We start from the raw sequence: 20,142 nt of genomic DNA on the forward strand, positions 1-20,142 counted from the left end.
GTTTACCAAGTTACAGTGGGAGTTCGTTTTGTGATGTTTCGGGTTGGGACACTTCTTCACACTGAATGCTGTTAAATGGGATGAGTATCGATGGACACAAAATGCTGGAATCACTCAGCGGGTCAGGCAGCATCTTTAGAGAAAAGGAACAGGTGACATTTCAGATTGGAACTCTTCTTCAAACTTTATGTCTTCGGGGTAAACCAGCATCTGCAGTTCCTTCCTACACATTTGAGTCTAGACGGGTGCTGGCATGGGCTTCTCTGCTCCCAATGGCTCAACGATCATCTCTGCTGAGCATGTGAGTCACCCAGAACAGGTTTGACCTCTGGCCAGGCCAGCATGGATGGTCAGTATGAACATGGTGGGCTGAAGGGCCTGTGCTGGGTGACTCTGCCCCTACATGATGAGGAAGGATTGATTGGTAGTCTGTCAACATTGTCTTCAGAAGGAAAGGGGCACTGACGGCCATCCATTCAAATGTTTGTTAGCATGCAAGTAATAGAATACCAACATTTAACAGACATTTGGACAGGTACATGGACAGGAAAGGTTTAGAGAGATAAATGCAGGCAGGTGGGACTAGAGTAGATGGGGCATCTAGGTCAGCACGGGCAAGTTGGGCTGAAGGGCCTGTTTCTGTGCAGTATGACTCTGACTCCAATCACCCTTGAAGTTGACGCTCTGCCATTTCTGTCCTTGATCTCAGGTTGACATCATGCAGATGTGTATTTTGGAGATGAAGAACAGGCCAGGGAAGCCACTCTACCATCTGGAGCACTACATAGAGGGTAAATACATCAAATACAACTCCAACTCTGGCTTCGTGAGGGATGAAAACTTCCGCCTCACACCACAGGTGAGCAGTGGCTGGCCCTGCCCCGTGAAACCCTCGCAGAGAGGCTGGTCCTGCCAGGTACAGTGCGTGCACCTTGCCTCACCCTCTCCTTCCCCAAGGGGGGGGTGATGAGTAGAACCACACCTCCATCAAATGTCTCAAACATTTTAAAAAGCATCTAACGGAGTTGTATACCATTGTGAGGGGAATAGATAGGTTAAATACACAGAGTCTGTTACCCAGGTCAGGGTGGGTTTGATTAGACCCATTGGTGAGGCTGCACTTGGGAGTATTGTGTTCAATTTTGATCATCCTACTGTAGGAAGAGAATCGTGATGCTGGAAAGAGTGCTGAAAAAATGTACAAATTTGTAGCCGATCACTCTGTTGATGAACAGATGCCTGTTAACCTGATGCTAACCCCATGCGCTGCCCTAGCAGCTGCGGCTTACCTGCAGTCCGTTTGTCTTTGTGTTTTTGTTGGGGGATTTTGTCTTAATTGTAAATGTGATGTCGTGTTTTTGTGTTTGTGTACTATGTGTGTGTGTGTGGGGGGGGAGGGAGGAACTGTAAAATTGTATATTTGTCCCTTCCGAACGGAGACCCGACCTTTGTTTTCTGGGCCGTGTCTCCGTTCCTGCTGCGGCCTACCATCGGCCAAACTCCTGGAGCTGGCGGCCTCCAGGGCTCTGGTTCGCAGAGCCCGCGGACCAGACTCACCATCAGCGGAGCCGGCCGTTCTCGGAGGCTGCGGGAGCGGCTGCGACTCGCCTTAGGCTCGGGCCGCGTGGATGCCGACATCGGGAGCTCCGGCAGCGGCAGCGTGTTCGCCCGCCCCGGATCGCGGGGCTTGGGTCGGCCCGCCGCGGACATTACACCGTCCGGCGCGGCCTGAAATAGGCCACGGAATTTTCTCTGCTCGGCAGGGGCTTCAATGTCGGGAGCCCCGACCGCCCCGACTTGCAGCGGGGCTTGGGTCGGCCCGTTGCGGACATTTCACCGTCCGGCGCAGCCTGGAACATGGCAACGACAACAGCCTGACCGCAGGAGAAGACGGCAGGGGAAGAGAAAAGACATTCTGGCCTTCCATCACAGTGAGGAGGGGACTGGAGGAGACTCACTGTGATGGATGTTTCTTTTTGGGGGGTTTTGTGTTGGTTGGGGTTGTGTAATTTGCTTATTTTATTGCTCTTATTGTTGGACTGTGGGTGACGAAATTACGTCCAAAAAACTTGTTTTTTGGATGACAAATAAAGATATCTTGAATCTTGAATCTTGAATGATCACTCTTGGCACTCCCGATACCACCTTGTGAAGTGCAGGTTGCTGGAGCGAGCCGGTTACTGAAGTAGATTAGTGATTAAAGCAAGCTTATCAAGTGTTGCATCATTATTTATCTACCTTGTTGTTTTGACTGCATACTTGTGTGAAAGCCACCATCAGGCTATTAAACACTACACAATACCAACGTCAACAACTATGGACTGTGTCTTGCATTGTAAAACTAAATTTGTTTTTTACACTTTTATGGTTACTTAGTATTATGGTTATTGATGGTATTTTTGAATAATGGTTCAATGGTACTTTATTGTCATGTACCTCGGTACAGTGAAATTCTTTTGGCATACAATTCAGTAATCTTGCTTTAAATAGGCACAAACATACTTAAGTACAATAGTGTACATAATCTGTTGTGCTGAAGATAGGAGTAACTCAGCAGGTCAGGCAGCATCCCTGGAGAAACTAAATAGGTGATGGTTCGGGTTGAGACCCTTCTTCAGACCGGTTGTGCTATTGCATTTACGGGCCTGTTAAGCTGCAGCAAATAAGAATTTCTTGGCTCCATTGTCACACGACAATTAAACACTCAAATAAACAATTAGACTTAAAACAAAGTGATATTTGCTGTTTTCTGAATTAGCAGCAGCAGCTTCTGAAATGTACTGTGAAAGGCTTTACTGTGATGTATTGGTCGATGGAGCACAGCACAACCCAGTGCATCATTGGGGGGGGGGGTTGGGCAAGGGGCACTCTTTGGGGTAGTCGGTAGCTGGTCCAACAAGTTATCTTATTTACTGAGACTGAAGTTCGGCATTGGAGGTTCCCAGTCCAGGCAAGGGATAAATATTCCATCACATGCCTGCTGGTTTATTGGTTTATGATTATTATCGTCATGTGCACTGAGGTAAACTTTGTTTTGTACAAAACAAAGTCAAATCCTACTTTACAAGTGTACAATCAAGCCATACACAAGTAAATAGAGTGCAAAGGGGAAAGACCAGAGCACAGGCTGCAGTGTAATAGTGCTGTAGCTCTGGAGGAAATGCAGATTTTAAAAAAGTGCAAGGTTGACTTTGTGGTAGGCTGGGAGATCAGGGTTGTATCCTTAGCTTATGAGAGGTCTGTTCTGTCGTGGCAGGGAAGAATCTATTTCTGAATCTGGTAGTACGTGCTTTCATGCTTTTATATCTCAGCTCCATGGGAAAGGGGGTGAAGAGGAAATTACCGAGGCGTGAGTGGTCCTTGATAATGCTGGCTGCATGTCTGAGGCAGTCCATCTTGGGGAGTCTGGTCTGTGTGATGGACTGAGCTAACCAAGTTGTGATGCATCCTGACAAATTCGTATCTTTGGTGCATCTGTAGAAATTGGTGTTTCTGGAGACATGTCTAATTTCCGTAATCTCTTGAGGAAGTAGCGATCAATTAGAAAGCAGAACATGAGTAACTTCCCAGCTACTGACTTGCTCCAGTTCAGTTACATTGTGTGTTTAAGAATGTTTTCATGCATTGTATTTGCTTCTTTGTGATCTCTGTGGTACGTTCACCCTGCAATAGCATTAGTAAGCCAGCAATGTGGTGTTTGTGATATTCAAGCAGAGCTTAAACCGTGCACTGAAATTATTCTCTCCCCCTCCCTCTCTCAGGCGTTTAGTCACTTCACCTTTGAGCGTTCTGCCCACCAGCTGATTGTGGTGGACATCCAGGGAGTGGGCGACCTGTACACCGACCCTCAGATCCACACCTCCAGTGGCACAGACTTCGGTGATGGCAACTTGGGTAATGTTTCTTACACTGGAGCTCAATTGTATCTGAGTGTCACAGAGCTACACAGCAAGGAAACAGGCCCTTTGCCCCAACTCGAGCATGCTGACCAAGCTGCCCAGCTCAGCTAGTCCCACTACTGCCCTCTGGTAGACGGTTCAGGTCCATTACATCACGGACTAATAGACTCAAGAACAGCTTCTACCCCAGCGTCATACGTGAGCTGAACACTGCCAGACACTCACATAAAACTGAATGGAAGGAACGGAACTGATCGGAACACTGTCAGTTACTTGTCAGAAAACATAAGCCTCAATTTAATACATGTTTACATTCTACTGCACTTATATTGCTTAACATTTGCTAAACTTATTACATGTTACACCCGACCGCACCTTATATTTAATTACATTATTTCTTTTATTTTTAAAAAAACGGCACTACCGATGCATTTGCAATATGTTAGCTCTCATTGCTGTGCAATAACTTGCTGTCTTGATTGCACTGTACACTGCCTTGACCGTATTGTAATTGTTTTGTCTATATTGTATTAGAGGTCAGTTTGTTTAATTCAGTAGATTAGGTTTAGCTTGTTATGGATAAAGGTTTATTCTTTGTACTGTCTGCTATGTGTGATTGCATCATCTGGACTGCTTTAATTTCCCTGGCCCGGTGGCTCCAAGCCTTCCCTCTCTGTGGATCTTTCCACGTGTCTTTTAATTGTTATGATGCACTCTCCTCAACCACTGCCTCCGGCAGCTCATTCCATATCCCCACCACCCTCTGTGCGGGAAAACCTGCCCCTCATGTTTCTGTTAAAAATCTTTCCCCTCTCACCTAAAAACCTACACTGACTGTACGGTAGCGCAGCGGTAGAGTTGCTGCTTTACAGCGAATGCAGCGCCGGAGACTCAGGTTCGATCCTGACTACGGGCGCTGCACTGTAAGGAGTTTGTACGTTCTCCCCGTGACCTGCGTGGGTTTTCTCCGAGATCTTCGGTTTCCTCCCACACTCCAAAGACGTACAGGTATGTAGGTTAATTGGCTGGGTAAATGTAAAAATTGTCCCTAGTGGGTGTAGGATAGTGTTAATGTGCGGGGATCGCTGGGCGGCACGGACTTGGTGGGCCGAAAAGGCCTGTTTCCGGCTGTGTATATATATGATATGATATGATATGACTGGTTTTAGATTTACCCACCCTGGAATAAAGTCTTGCTGTTCACCTTATCTATGCCCCTCATGATTTTATTAACCTCCTTTAGGGAACCTTCCATTCTCTTTCACTCCAGGGAAAAATTCCTAGCCTGTGCAGTCATTCCTCGAATCTGTATTAGTGTTTAAACTCATCACTTGTGAATCTTGATCATTGGAAGGACTTAGAGTATTACAATTTAAAAAATTACATTTAAAGAAATAGAATTGTCTGTTTTGGAAACCCCTAGAGAGCTCAGCTGGGCCATTGTTAGCAGGCGTGAGTCCACCAGGAGGCGTCCACATTTGCGTTAGCATGTTAAGATCTTGCTGAGGAGATTGGTCAGAAGGGTTCCCTAGAAGGGATGGGGAGATGGGAGAAACCGAGGTGACTTTTTGCAGCACAACAGATTGACGCTCGGTCCACCAAGGCTTGCTGGATCCTCCGGTTGCTCAACATTTTATCCCCCCTTCCCATTCCCAGACTGACCCTTCTGTCCTGGGCCTCCATTGTCAGAGTGAGGCCACAGGCAAAGAGGAGAAGCAGCACCTCGAATTCCGCTTGGGCAGTTTCCAACCCAACATGAACATTTACATCTCCAATTTCAGGTAAACTAACCTACTAACAATTCCCTGTGCCCCAGTTAAAAGACACTTGGACAGGTACATGGATAGGAAAAGTTTAGAGGGAAGTGGTTCAGGTGCAGATGGGACTAGTGTAGATGGACATCTTGGTCAGCATGGCTGAGTTGGGCTGAAGGGCCGGTTTCCATGCCGGATGACTCCGTGAGCAGCGCGAGGCAGTAACCAGAGGTGAGCCTTGTACTGACCCTCCGCTTTCCACCACAGGTGTGCGCGGCATGGCTTTGTTTTTCCACTCTCATGCCTGCAACAGCATTTGTAAGAAGATGGGGCTCACTCCGTTTGATCTGTCGGTGAAGGAAATGGCGGCGTTGGAGCATGCACAGAATCTGCTGGTTAGTGCCTTGCCAAACCTTGCCAAAGCATCTGTCCTCCACTGCCTGAAGCCTTGACCGTCTGGTTAGAGTCAGTGTCTGACTGTGACCTTTGTTCACTAACGTCTACTTCTGCAGTCCCTGCACCCAAAGCCCTGTGAGCTTTCACCAGGAGTAACCAGTCCGACCAATTAGTCCATTGATTGTTTTCTCCCTGTCGGCGTTGGGTATTGAGATTAATTTTAATGTCCTGACAAAAGCATCCATAGAAACGGGTGATGGGCCCACGCTGGGAAATGAGGTGTTTCTTGATGATAACCCATGGTGGTGGAAGTGACCTGTTATTTATGAAGTGCTTTCATGTCATAGAAAATGGTATTTTTCACAGAAAATGGGCGGCACAGTGGCAGAGTTGCTGCCTTATAGGGCCAGAGACCCGGGTTCCATCCCGACTACGGGTGCTGTCTGTACAGAGTTTGTACATTTTCCTCGTGACCGCGTGGGTTTTCTCTGGGTGCTCAGGTTTCCTCCCTCATTCCAAAGACATACAGGTTTGTTGGTTAATTGGCTTTGGTTAAAAAAATTGTAAATGTCCCTAGTGTGTAGGATAGTGCCAGTGTACGGATTAGATAGAGCGGTGGGGGGGATGACACATGGGGTGGGGCGAGGATTTGAAATTTTAGGGAAGGGGGTATTTCAGGGGCAAATGACATTGGGTGACAAGGGCAGCGAGTTACTGGGAAGAGAAGGATGTGAGAGGCTGGTGAGCTGAGCGTTGGGGTGGAAGGTGAAGTTTCAGCAGCAGTAAGGACGATTCTGACGAGGCAGTGGATGTGGGCTGTTTGGAACAGATGGCAATTCTGCTGCCATGAAGATGGGTTTTTGCAATATTGTGGGTGGCGCAGTGGGTAGAGCTGCTGCCTCACAGTGGGTAGAGCTGCTGCCTCACAGTGGGTAGAGCTGCCGCCTCACAGTGGGTAGAGCTGCTGCCTCACAGTGGCAGAGACCCGGGTTTGATCCTGACCTCAGGTGCTGTGTGTATGAAGTCTGCACATTCTCCCTGTGACAGGCGGGTTGATAGATTAATTGACCTCTGTAAAATTGCCCCTTGTGTGGAGGGAGTGGTTGATAAAATGGTACAACGTGGAACTAGTGTGCATGGGTGATTGATGGTCGGGGTGTTTTCGGTGGGCCGATGGGCCTGTTTCCATGCTGTGTCTCTAAAGCTAAAGCATCTGCCAGCTTCATGATGTTGACTTTATGTTCTCTCTCTCCACCCCCCGCCCCCCCCCCCCCCCCCCTCACGGTGTGCGCTTGAATAAGAAAACGGCCAAGACGGTGCTTCGAGGCACGGAGGAGGTGTGTGGCAGCCCCAGGGTGAGGACCTTCTCTGGCTCCAGGCCCACTGCTCTCTGCCGCCTCTCCGAGAACTCTGCGGATGAAAACTTGAACGACAGCATGTTTGACTCCCTGCCATGCTCACCCTCGTCCTGGTGGAGTCCCAAGGAAGAGATGCTGGGCCGATCTCCCATGGGTAATCCGCATTCCTCTGTGCATCTGTTCAGCTGTGTGGGATGTGCACGTGCTCTGCAGTTTATAGTTTGCCCCAGGAGCATTCTGTCGAGCGAGGGGATGGAGGGTTATTGGAGTTGAAGATACTCAGCAGTCGTAGTGTCATACAGCACGGAAACAACCCGTCCATGCAAACCGCGGTCCCATCTAAGCTCGTCCCCTTTTCCTGCATTTGGTCCATATCCCTCTGAACCTTTAGGACACAATGCTGGAGTAAACTCGGTGGATTAGGTGGAGGGTATTTTTGATGCCTGATCAGCTGAGTTACTTCAGCACTTTGAGTCTCTGCCTGGCATTGTCTTGCCCCCTTCTCTCTTCTAACTTTCTTTCCCCCTCCCTACACTCAGTGCAAAGAAGGATCCCAACATGAAGCATCACCTATCCACTTTCTCCAGAGCTGCTGGCTGACCCGCTGAGTTACTCCAGCACTTTGTGTCGTTTTTGGTAAACCAGCACCTCCAGTTTTCTTATTTCTATATTCTCCCTCAAAACATTTCCATTCCATGTACCTACGTGTCTTTTAAATGCTGCTATAAAACTTGTATCAACTGTGTCCCCTAGCAGCTCGTTCCATATACCTACCACCCTCTGAGTGAAAACGTTGCTCCTCCGGTTTCCAATTAAATCTTTCCCCTCTCACCTTAAACGTGTGTCCTCTGGTTCTTGATTCCCCTACCCTAGGGATAAAAGACTGAATAGATTCACCCTATTTATTCCCCTCATCATTTTAGCTGCCTCTGTAAGATGACCCCTCACCCTCGTGATCTAATTAAATAGAACATGCTCTCAGAGCTACTGCTTCCCACTGTTCCTGAATATGGTAACATCTTGTGATGTGGGAGGCCATTTGGCCCACCAACTCCATGACAGCCTTTGGTGAAATCCTATCAGTCCCATTCCCTCCTTTATTGTTCTCCCACCTATTCTCTTTCGCATGTTTATCAACTTCTTTCTCTGAATTCTCCAACCCCCCCCCCCCCCCCCCCCCCGCTATCATGGTGGCAACCGACAGACCAATTAACCCACCAGCATGACTTGGGGTGGGGGAGGAAGCTGGAGTACCCGAGGGATACACACGGGATCACCAAGCTTGCAAACCCCACCAGCCAGCACTGGAGGTCAGGACCGCATTTGTGTCGTTGGAGCTGTGTAGCTGCAGCATTAACTGCTGTACTTCCTCTGCTGTTTGTTTCAGGTTGGACAGTGTTTTACGAAGTTGATAATCTGGGCAGTGAACACAGTGGCTCATTTGGTGAGAGGCGGGTAAGAACTGCTTGCTTTATTTGCTGCTGTTCTAATCAGTACGATTTTAATTTAACCTGTGGAACTATTTGTGGATTTGTAACCCACGGTGGTATTAACACCACACGCACTTTGTCTTTTTATCGTTTGTTTTTTCTTGTGAAGAATGCTAGTGTAATGGGTAATGAGCTAGTCACCAGAAGGCGACTATCCAAAGCCTGAGTTTAAATCGCAGGATGTGAACTAAGTCAATCTTGAATTTAAACACATACATTAGGATCGGCCATGGAGACCATGAAACGAATAGATTATTGCAAAACTGATCCTTTTCCCCAATGTCCGTTGAAGGCAGACACAAGGAACTCCAGATGCTGGAATCTCGAGCAAAACGCTAAATGCTGGTGGATCTTGGCATCACCTACTGAGTTCCTCGAGCACTTGGTGTTCTGCTCCAGATTCCAGCATCTGGAAGGCAGCCATTTACTGCATGTCAGTTTCCACAGGAGTGGTCCCATCAGTCTCCATCTCCTCTCCTGATTTCCCTGCGTCCTGCAACCTGCTATCTCGCACATCAACCCCCCCCCCCCCCCAGTGGAGTCTTTGGGGAAATCGGGATTATTCCCTAGTCTGTGGAAGGATGGTTCAACTGAGACAGCCCGGTCAGCTGAGTATTTGCCAGGATTTTCTATTTTTATTTCAGATTTCTGGCAGGGTTTAGTTTTGATTTTTCACTGCTAATTTAATGACCTCCGCTGCATGCCGGACCTTCCCCGGGCGGTTACCGAGCTTGCTTTCTGACCATCTTCTCCTCCTGCCAGATGTCTGAATCGGGAGGGGATAGCGGATGTCCCAGTGAGCGCCGGAGCGAACACGACGGGGAGTTTGCAGACCGGGTAAGGACCTTCGTTCCCTTGTGATGGGTAACGGTGGGGTTCATGGATCAATGGAAGGTATCTTCACTCAGAACACAGAACACAGTACGGTTCAGCAACAGGCACTTTAGCCCACAATGTTTATGCCCAACATGATGCCAAGCTAAACTAATCTCATTTGGTTTAGGTTTATTATTGTCAGGTGTACAGTGAAAAACTTTGTTTTACATGCTGTCCAAACAGATCAGATAATACTATACACAAATACAATCAAGTCACACTCAAGTACAATAGGTAGAGCAAAGGGGAAGATACAGAGTGCAGAATATAGTTCTCAACATTGCAGCGCATCGCTTCCAGAGACCACATCCAATGTCCACAATGGGGTAGAGGTGAATCTGACAGAACCCTATCTTATGGAGTCTATTCAGACCTCCAAACCTTTCCTTTCCATGCCCCTGTCTGTGTCGTTTAAATGCTGTTATACTACCCTCCCCGCCTACCTCCACTGACAGTTCATTCCAATCAGCTACCACCCTCTGAGTGAAAAAGTTGCCCCTCGGGTTCCAATTAAATCTCTCTCCTTTCACCTTAAACCTGTGTCTTCTGCACTCGAACGCAAGCACTCGCCTTGTGTGCCGAGAGGCCACCTCGTCCGCTTAGGATTTAATTGAATTTAGATATGTCTTCCTATACTGCTGCCCGTGACAATTTGTTTTATAATTCCATTCAGGCAAATTCAAAAGGGGGAAGATATTGTGAATCTGATGAAGACAGCATCCGCCGGGTACATATTAAGTTTACTCTGACCTTTCTGGTGAAGCTACTGTTCCAGTGCACAGTTTTACTTGATGATAATTGACCCTTGGTTTCTTTTCATAACCTTGTTTCCTTCCGGTTGTTCTTTGATCAGGGAAGTGCAAAGCCCAGTGTGTGCCAGCCCTTAAACATCCTCAGACACAGTCATGGGAATCGGCTGGTGATCATGCATGACAGCCTGATACACGTGTGTTAGCTCTGCCGCCTCGTTGCTGATGCATGTTTTACGGAACGTGACAAAGGCTTGCCCCGTCTTCACCGCACCTCGCGCGGGTTTGATCCCTGTCTGAATGCAATCGGAGCAGGAGAAGGCCACTCGGCCCCTCAAGCCAGCCTGGCCATTCAATGTAGCTATGCTGCGGGTCACAACACCTCTTCTGTTGCCCACGGTCCTCAATTCCACAATCTTTCAAAAACATATCTACCTTCTCTTTAAATATGTTTTACCTGGTGATCCAACCTCCACAAACTTTTAGTTTAGTTTAAGGATACAGCACGGAAACAGGCCCTTGGGCCCAGCATGTCGACTGTCCACACCGATCCGTTCACACTAGTTATCCCACTTTCACATCCACTACCTGCACACTGGGGGCAATTCCTGTGCACCTCGCTTTTTAAAAATGATAGCCCCTGATCATAGAATTAAATCAATTGCTTGGACAAACTTCCATCAGTGTAACCATCTCAACATAACACAGTCATGCCCTCTTTGGAATATGACATCAGCAACGTAGTCTGTCTTTCTCTAAACCCCATGGAACACATCCCAGCAGCACTTGGTGATTCGCAGCTGTGTGTATCCCTCTGGGACCCAGCTAGGGGGCGGGGGTAAAGCAGTCCCTCCCTGTCCCGTCGGTCAATGTTCCTCCTTCACTCTCCACCCACGTGACGTTGCTTTCTGTGAGACTGTTGGGCTCGCTGCTGGTGCCTCTGTGAAAGGGAGGGAGAAGCTAGCTGGGAACGGGGACAGTGTGCATCGCCCCCTCGCTCCTTCCTGCCTGTGTAGTCTAACCTGGCAACTGGAACTGGACACAAAGTGCTGGAGTAACTCAGTGGGTCAGGGAGCATTTTCTGGAGGACAAGGACAGGTGACGTTTCGGGCCAAGACTTTTCTTCAGATCCTATCCATGTTCTCAAGAGTTGCTGCCTACCCGCTGAGTCTAGTTTAGTTTATTGTCACTTTGGTACAGTGAAAAGCTTTTTGTTGCCTGCTATCCAGTTAGTGGAAAGACTATACATGATTACAATCAAGTCGTCCACAGTGTACACAGAAAGGATAAAGGGAATAACGTTTTAGTGCTAGATAAAGTCAAGTAAAGTCTGATTAAAGGTAGTCTGAGGGTCTCCAATAAGGTAGACGGAACTTCAGGACTACTCTCTACAGTTTAGTTGTCTGATAACCTCTGGGAAGAATCTGTCCCTGAATCTGGAGCACTTCCTCCAGCACTTTGTGTCCTTTTGTGTAAACCAGCATCCGCAGTTCTTTGCTTCTACATTTTAGCTGGAACTTTGCGGGGCTGAATGTGTAAAAACTCCTCAGCTGGCTTGTACGATTGCAAAGCAAGTCAACACTTTGCTGCTTTGTACGCAGATGTGATTTTTGCCACTGGTGCACAGAACGCACTTGGTCAACATCTTAAAACCTGCTGAGCCACGTGCCCCCTGTCGGTGTGCAGACTGATGTGCTTCACAGCCCACACACATTGATGTCTAACGCGACCATTCTGTTGTCTAGGACCATCTCAATGAGGACAAGTGGAACAACTACCATGCCTCCAGGGCTCACTCCCACTGGCCGTCCTGCGTGGCCGTGGAGGTGCAGCGCCTAAACGCCATCAAGCAGGAGAAGAAAATTGGCAAGTCCATCCTGGGCAAGGTAGGTCTGGTGTGCTTGTACTGCTTGTCATTGAGGGGCAGAGTCCAGTGGCAAGGGATGTCGCCCTAGGGGGCCACATGAGTGGCAAGGCGTCTCGTGTAAAGAGAAGTATGAACACCAGTGAGGACACAAAGTGTCGGAGTAACTCAATGGGTCAAGCAGCAACTCTGCCAGTCTGAAGAAAACAACTCAGCAGGTCTGGCAGCAACTGGGGAGGTTATTTTAGATTTCCAGTCTGCAGCTTTTAAAATTTTTATTTCGTTGAAAAAACTTCTATTCCAATCGCAGATGTTGAACACAGTCTGGTGATTGAGAGAGAGTGGAGGGGATAAGGAAAGACCTTCCACCTGCCCTCAATCTTCCCTCATAGTCTAACATGAGGAAGTTGTTCTATGAAATGTGTGTTAATCTCTTGATAGAGACACAGGGAAGTGCAGATGCTGGAATCTTGAGCAAAACACAAAGTGCTGGAGGAACAAAGTGTATCAGGCAGTATCTGTGGAGTGAGTGGACGGATAACATTTTGGGTCAGGAACCCATTTCAGTTTCATGTAGACTCCCGACACAAAATGGTGTCTGTTAATTCCCTCCATAGATGCTGCCTGATCCGCTGAGTTCCTGCAGCACTCTGTGTTTGGAATAAAAAGCTGTACTCTGTTTGCCACACAGGATTTGACTTCTTGAATTGTAGCAGCTTTAACATGTTGATGTTCTGCACAGGAATCTGCACAGCCCAGCTGTGTTAGAACAGTGTAGGCGCAAGGAGCTGCAGATGCTGCAATCTTGTGTGGAACACTAAGTGCCCCCTTTCTCCACCCCCATCCCTCCCCCTGCCCTCATTGCATTCTTGCCAGCTGTGTAGTGTGGGTGGTTGCAGTCTAGAATAGCACCCGACTCTCCCCTCTCCCTCCATTTAACTTCCTTCCTCTGGCTCACAATTCGCAACTCTTAATCCTTGTGCCTCGAATTTTTCAACTCTGGCCTTCGTCCAACCATCTACCTATCAAATCCCCCTCTCAGTTGTGTCCACCTATTACTGGCCACGCTTGGTCCTCTGCTCCCCTCTTCTAGGTTTCTTCCCCTCCCCCCACAATCAGTCTGAAGAAGGGTCCTGACCCAAAACGTCACCTCTGGAGAGGTACTGCCTGACCCCCTGTGGTTACTCCAGCGCTCAGTTGGAACAATGTCAGACTGGTTTCAGTGCTGTGATTTCTCTCCATTCTCTGGCTGGCTGTGACTAGTTAACCGTGGTGCTGTTTGTGCAGGTTCACCTGGCCATGGTCCGCTACCACGAGGCCGGACGCTTCTGCAATAAGCTGGAGGAGTGGGATCGAGAGTCTGCCGTCTTCCACCTCGAACATGCCGCGCTGTGCGGGGAACTGGAGGCCATCGTGGCCCTGAGTCTCATCAACCTTCAGCTCTCCCATCACATCTTGACCGACGTCACTGTGGAGGTACGTCTCTCTGGCTGTGTGCGCCCCTCTGGCTGTGTGTCTCCGTCTCTCTCTCTTTGTCTGTCTGCCCCATCACATGATGTCTGACATCACTGTGGAGGTATGTCTACCTGTCTGACCTATCACACAATGTACAGATTGGCTGAGACACTATGAACTGCAGATGCTGGTTTACAAAAAAAAAGATTTGGATAACTCCGCGGGTCAGGCAGCATCTGTGGAGACATGTCGGGTCAGACCGCAGTCGTTAACGTGTGTGTGTGTGTGGAGACGTGTCGGGTCAGACCGCAGTCGTTAACGTGTGTGTGTGTGTGGAGACGTGTCGGGTCAGACCGCAGTCGTTAACGTGTGTGTGTGTGTGGAGACGTGTCGGGTCAGACCGCAGTCGTTAACGTGTGTGTGTGTGGAGACGTGTCGGGTCAGACCCCAGTCGTTAACGTGTGTGTGTGGCATGTGTCATCAGGACAGTGAGCAGCATCGCAGGACTGGCTTTGATTACGTGCTGATGGCTGCCGAGGCCGGGGACCGACCGTCCATGATTCGTGCAGCTCGAGCCTTCGACACCGGCGCCAGCCTCGGCCCGGACAGGTGTGTCCCCTCTCCTCTCCTCTCCTCCCCGACAGGTGTGTCCCCTCTCCTCTCCTCTCCTCCCCGACAGGTGTGTCCCCTCTCCTCTCCTCTCCTCTCCTCTCCTCCCCGACAGGTGTGTCCCCTCTCCTCTCCTCCCCGACAGGTGTGTCCCCTCTCCTCTCCTTCCCGACAGGTGTGTCCCCTCTCATCTCCTCCCCGACAGGTGTGTCCCCTCTCCTCTCCCCGACAGGTGTGTCCCCCTCTCCTCTCCCCGACAGGTGTGTCCCCGCTCCTCTCCCCGACAGGCGTGTCCCCTCTCCTCTCCTCCCCGACAGGCGTGTCCCCTCCTCTCCTCCCCGACAGGTGTGTCCCCCTCTCCTCTCCCCGACAGGTGTGTCCCCTTCTCCTCCCCGACAGGTGTGTCCCCTCTCCTCTCCTCTCCCCGACAGGCGTGTCCCCTCTCCTCTCCTCCCTGACAGGGTGTCTCCCTCCCCCCGTCGCATCCACTGCCTTGCAACACCAGAGACCCGGGTTTGATCCTGACTACAGGTGCTGCCTCTACGGAGTTTGTACGTTTTCCTGTGACCTTCGTGGGTTTCTCTGGATGCTCCGGTTTCCTCCACACCAAAGACATACGGGTTTGTAGATTAATTGGCCTCTGTAAATTGCCCCGAGTGTGTGGGGAGTAGATGAGACAGTGGCATAACAGAACTAGTGTGATCTATTTCCATGCTGTATCTTTGAACTAAACTGCGATCTTTAGCCTGTTGAGGCTCCACATGTGAAATGGGGTGAGGGTGGAGGGAGAAGGGGTGGGGGTGGGGTGAGTTGGTGAGGTAACGTGGGGGTTAAGTGGGTCTGAGGAGGGTGAGGGGTGACGGAGGTGGGTGTAGGAGTGAGGAGGGTAAGGTGGAGGAGGGGTGGGAGTGACGTGAGGATGTGAGGCGAGTGACCCTTTCTCCCTGCCACAGGGCACAGGACTGGAAGGAAGCTCTGCATTGGTATAGCACCGCGCTGAACATGACGGACTATGACGAAGGAGGGGAGTATGATGGCATGGGGGACGAGGCCAAGTACTCCCTCCTCGCTCGCCAGGCCGAGATCCTCATGGCGGGTGGCTTCGGCTCGGAGCCAGACCCACAGGCAGCAGGTGAGGTTTCCCGCTCGCCTCTCGGGTAGATTACAACCCAGCAGCGTGAACATTGACCTCTCCAATTGTAGGTCCCTAAGTACCAACACTCCCCCCCCCCCCCCCCCCTCACTCTTCCCTCTGCACCACCTCAGAGGCGGCACGGGCGGTGGTGCAGCGGTGGAGCGGCTACCTCACAGCGCCAGAGACCCGGGTTTGATCCTGACCACGGATGCTGTCAGTACGGAGTTTGCACGTTCTCCCTGTGACCACGTGTGTTTCCTCCGGGTGCTCCTGTTTCCTCCCACACTCCAAAGACGTGCAGGTTTGTAGGTTAATTGGGTTATGCAAAATTGTCCCTAGTGTGTAGGATAGAACTAGTGTGAATGGGTGAGCATTAGTAGGCCTGGGTTTGGTGGGCCAAAGGGCCTGTTACCATGCTGTATAAGCTAAACTAAACCTCAAAGCGCACCCACTTCTCCTTTTCCCTTCTCCGTGTTGCGTTCCACCTACGTTCCTTTGGCTTCACATTTCGCGCCTCTTCTATCCATATCTCACACTTTCTGTCTTTCCATGCCTGGCCTTTGCTCAATAATCTGTTAACCAAAGTCTCCCACGTTCCAGCTCCTTCCCCCGTCCCCTTCCACCTTTATCCCTTCCTCTGGCTTCACATTTTGCACCCCCCCCCTCCCAACACGAATCAGATTTTAGAAGGGTTCTGATCCAAAACGTCAGCTGTCCATGATACTGCCTGACGCGCTGCGTTACTCCAGCAATTTGTTTCCTTTGATTTTCAATCAAATCATCCGGTGGTGTGCGGATGTTGCACCTGCCTGACAAGTCTTTCTGTTTAATGCTTCTTGCAGGCGATCTCTTCACGGAAGCAGCAGAGGCAGCCATGGCCAGCATGAAGGGCAAGCTGGCTAACCAGTATTACCAACTGGCAGAGGAGGCGTGGGCGGTGATGGAGTGAGGCCCAGCTGTGCTACAGCTGGCAGACAGGGTCGTCGCTGAACGGTGACGGCCTTCCCCACCTCACTGACAGCTCCTCTGGACTTCCTCCCCAATCCTCATCGTGTGAAGAACGATGCCGTGGGCTTGTGTTAATGAGCTGGTGGTACATTACCCCTGGCGCTGTGCCCAATTTAACAGCACTTTTTATGTATATATGTCATGTTTTAATATTGGGGCCATTGCAGGACCTGACGTCTCATTACTGAGCGGGCTTGTTTCTGCCTTTTCTGCGGCCGTGTGTTTTAAGAAAAGCAGCGACATGCTCTTCTGCTGTGTTGCCTTTTTATTCGCAAAGCAGCAATGTATCTCGATGTGCAGGTACTTGTGTTTATTGTTTACAGATTGTGGGGTGGGGGAAGATTGTGCACGAGACACTCAAATGTTGAAGGGCCGCTTGTTGGTAAAACATAGGACGCGGAGTTAGCTCAACGTTGGAGAGTGGCAACAAATTAGTTTACAGCCGCTCCCGGCACTACATGAATGCAGAGGTGAGGAGCTGCCTGGCTGCTACCGAGACCCACTGCCCCCTGCCCCCACCCTAGGTCTGCTTCATCCTTGTGAATCTTGCACCTTATATATTTAAGCTTCCTGAAAGCACTGGAGGTGACATATGATTGTAAGGTGCCGTGACTTTAATGCATGTTACAGTTTGTGGCAGGACTGGGTGGTGTCGTTGGTTTAGCACTATTGAGGCAGGAATGTTGCTCGGGTAATGGGGGAAGAAATAAATAAGCCACAGACTCTTCAACGTCTCTGTAAGGCTGTGACTTCAGTCAGACAATTGACCGGAACTGCTCCACCATGTACCCTCGTGCCCATGACTCAGAGGCTTCAGGCAACTTTTACCGATGCCAGTGCTAATGAAGGTTCAAGAGACTGCAGGTACTGGAATCTTAAGTTTAAAAAAACAAGTGGGTTAGGCAGTATTTGTGGAGGGTTAGACTTTTTCATGGTGTCATACAGCACGAAACAGGCCCTTTGGACCATCACGGGTGCCCCATCTAAATGTCCAATATGCCTGCATTTGGCCCATGTCCCTCTAAACCTTTGCTATCCATGTACTTGTCCAAGTATCTTTTAAATGTTGTGATAGTACCTGCCTCAATTACTTCCTCTGGCAGCTGATTCCATATACACATCACCCTCTGGAAAAAGTTGCCCTCATTCCTTTATACACTTTATAAGCTCACCCCTTCCCCTCCTTTGCAAAGAATAAAGTCCTAGCCTACACCACCACTCTCCAGGCTCAAGCTCGTGAGTCCAGGTAACATTGTCATAAATCTGTTCTGTACTCTTTCTAACTTAATTGCATCTTTCCTTTTAAATCTGAACACAATACTTCAAGTGTAGCCTTGCCAAAGTCCAGTACAACTGTAACATGGCATCCCAACTTCTATGCTCAGTTCCCTGAATGATGGAGGCCACCTTGCCAAACGCCTTCTTGAGCTTCTCTGTCCGCAATGCTGCCGGGTCTGCTGCGTTCCTCCAGCACTTTGGCCAGTGTTGATTGTGGTGGGCTGTGCTCCATATTCCTCTTTCAGCTGTATTTAGGAGCCATTGTCAATAAGGATGAACCTTGCTCTTTTCAAATAACCTGATAGCCTGTCCAAACTTTACTCTTGCACAATTAAGCCCAAGCCATCGTTAGGTCACCTGATAAACTCCAATTGCTTTGTGCAAACGCAGTGCAGTCATCATTGTCTGATCCTTATGTGTAGATCCAAGTACCGTGCAGTGTATGAGGGAAAAATACCAACCAAGGAAAGCTGGTAATCACTGGGAAACCTGTCAATCTGGGAATGGGTGCTGCCTTGGCCTGATGCTATGCAAAATGAATTGAAATTCACTAATCGAAGAGGGAAATTCTGCAGCTGTAAATGTGAAATCAAAAACCTTAATTGCTGCAACTATATAGTAGAGGAGGGAGAGTCTGCGGAGAGAGAAACAAGTTCACTGATTGACAACCAATGGCCATTGTCAGCTGGGGATAATACTATCTATTCAGGCAAGTTGCAAAATTAGAAAATGCTGCAAGAAGCAGTGAAGGTGGTGAGGGGGTACGTTAATGTTTTAGGTTGATAACTTTTGATCTGTCATAAATTCATTCTGTCCCTTTATTAAATTTCATCTTGATCTGAAGTTGATATCGGGCTGAGTTTTACAATGGAGGCAAGTGTCCTTTTGCAAATTGGCAGGCACTTGTTCCTTGAAGGTTTACACAATTTTTTTGTGTGTTATGTGAATATGCTTGGCAAGAATAAACTCTTTTTATTGTTTTGAACGAATCTGTCTTTAATTACCTATATATATATACGAGATTATTATTATCGCCAGGAAGGCTGGGTTAATTTCTTGATGGAACTGCCCCAACCCAACTGTCACTAAACTTTTACTTGGGTGTGCAAAAACGAAAAAAAATGTCCGGTTGATCGGGCAGCATCTGCGGAGAAATGTGATGATATTGAGATGGTGTAGTGCGGTCCTCTGGCCGAGAGGAGACGCGGTGTGCCCTTGTAATGCTGTCCTCCGGCCGCCAAGGTGCCCCATGTACCGGTGTCTTGCGGTCCTCCGGTCGCCAGGGCGCCCCATGTACTGGTGTAATGCGGTCCTCCGGCCGTCAGGGTGCCCCATGTACCGGTGTAATGGGATCCTCCGGTCGCCAGAGCGCCCCATGTACCGGTGTAATGGGGTCCTCCGGCCGCCAGGGCGCCCCATGTACCGGTGTAATGCGGTCCTCCGACCGTCAGGGCGCCCCGGGAGCCGGGGATTGTGGGCACACGTGTCGGCTCCATGGCCGCCGTCTGCTCGCTGCGATTCGCCGGCATCGCCTGAGGGAGGGAGCGGGGCGGCGGGAGAGTGCGGCGGCCCGAGCCCGGGGTTGGAGCGCTCCCCGTTCCGCCCAGCGCATCAGCCTGCCTCAGTCCCTCTGCAGTCCGAAGCCTTGGCTCCTGCTCTTACCCCCAATGAGGCGGCTCCAGCCCCGTGGAGGAAGAGGTCAGCGCGGCACGGACACCGCCCCCAGGTAAGGGTCACCCCTGGGAACCACGGGGCAGCAGCCCGGGGGAAGCCGGCGGGCGGGCAGTGCGGGCGGGCAGCGTCTGGGGAGGGTGGAGACTGATGGCCGTGGTTTGGACCCTGAGACTCGGACAGCGGTGCGATCCCGAGCCCCTCGAATAGTGAAAGGCCTGGATGGATAGAGTGGTGGAGGATGGTTCCACTGGTGGGAGAGTCTAGGACCAGAGGGCACAGCCTCAGAATAAAAGGATGTACCTTTAGAAAGGAGCTGAGGAGGAATTTATTTAGTCAGGGGGTGGTGAATCTGTGGAAATCATTGCCAAAGACGGGTGTGGAGGCCAAGTCATTGGATATTTTAACGGCGGAGATTGCTAGATTCTTGATTAGTACAGGTGCCATATGGGGAGAAGGCAGGAGAATGAGGTTGAAAGGGAAAGATAGATCAGCCATGATTGAATGGCGGAGTAGACTCGATGGGCCGAATGGCCTAATTTTATTCGTATAACCTGTGAACTTATGACCGGCGCCCCCCGCTCCTCCCTCTGCATCAGG

The 20,142-nt window shown here is 49.8% G+C and overlaps 2 protein-coding genes across 5 annotated transcripts in view; both read left to right on the forward strand.

Annotated features, from left to right (window-relative positions):
- eef2k (eukaryotic elongation factor 2 kinase) overlaps positions 1-18,826 on the forward strand; it is a 44,459-nt gene extending 25,633 nt beyond the window's left edge. For 3 of the 4 annotated variants that reach the window (XM_078418039.1, XM_078418042.1, XM_078418040.1), the window contains 12 exons: positions 710-859; positions 3,762-3,894; positions 5,921-6,048; positions 7,351-7,561; positions 8,795-8,862; positions 9,660-9,734; positions 10,447-10,500; positions 12,268-12,408; positions 13,674-13,862; positions 14,326-14,450; positions 15,404-15,582; positions 16,428-18,826. In XM_078418039.1, the coding sequence (XP_078274165.1) occupies positions 710-859; positions 3,762-3,894; positions 5,921-6,048; positions 7,351-7,561; positions 8,795-8,862; positions 9,660-9,734; positions 10,447-10,500; positions 12,268-12,408; positions 13,674-13,862; positions 14,326-14,450; positions 15,404-15,582; positions 16,428-16,534 (1,560 nt within the window). In that variant the 3' untranslated portion in view covers positions 16,535-18,826. The remainder of the gene's footprint in view (positions 1-709; positions 860-3,761; positions 3,895-5,920; positions 6,049-7,350; positions 7,562-8,794; positions 8,863-9,659; positions 9,735-10,446; positions 10,501-12,267; positions 12,409-13,673; positions 13,863-14,325; positions 14,451-15,403; positions 15,583-16,427) is intronic. The other variant, XM_078418043.1, reaches the window with a different exon arrangement.
- A 537-nt stretch (positions 18,827-19,363) lies between these two features.
- The window catches only part of polr3e (polymerase (RNA) III (DNA directed) polypeptide E), a 46,915-nt gene continuing 46,136 nt past the window's right edge, over positions 19,364-20,142 (forward strand). The window contains exon 1 of the mRNA XM_078418535.1: positions 19,364-19,597. The gene's annotated coding sequence lies outside the window, so the exon portion shown is untranslated. The remainder of the gene's footprint in view (positions 19,598-20,142) is intronic.

This window comes from Rhinoraja longicauda, chromosome 21 (assembly GCF_053455715.1).
Source record: "Rhinoraja longicauda isolate Sanriku21f chromosome 21, sRhiLon1.1, whole genome shotgun sequence".
NCBI lineage: Eukaryota > Metazoa > Chordata > Chondrichthyes > Rajiformes > Arhynchobatidae > Rhinoraja > Rhinoraja longicauda.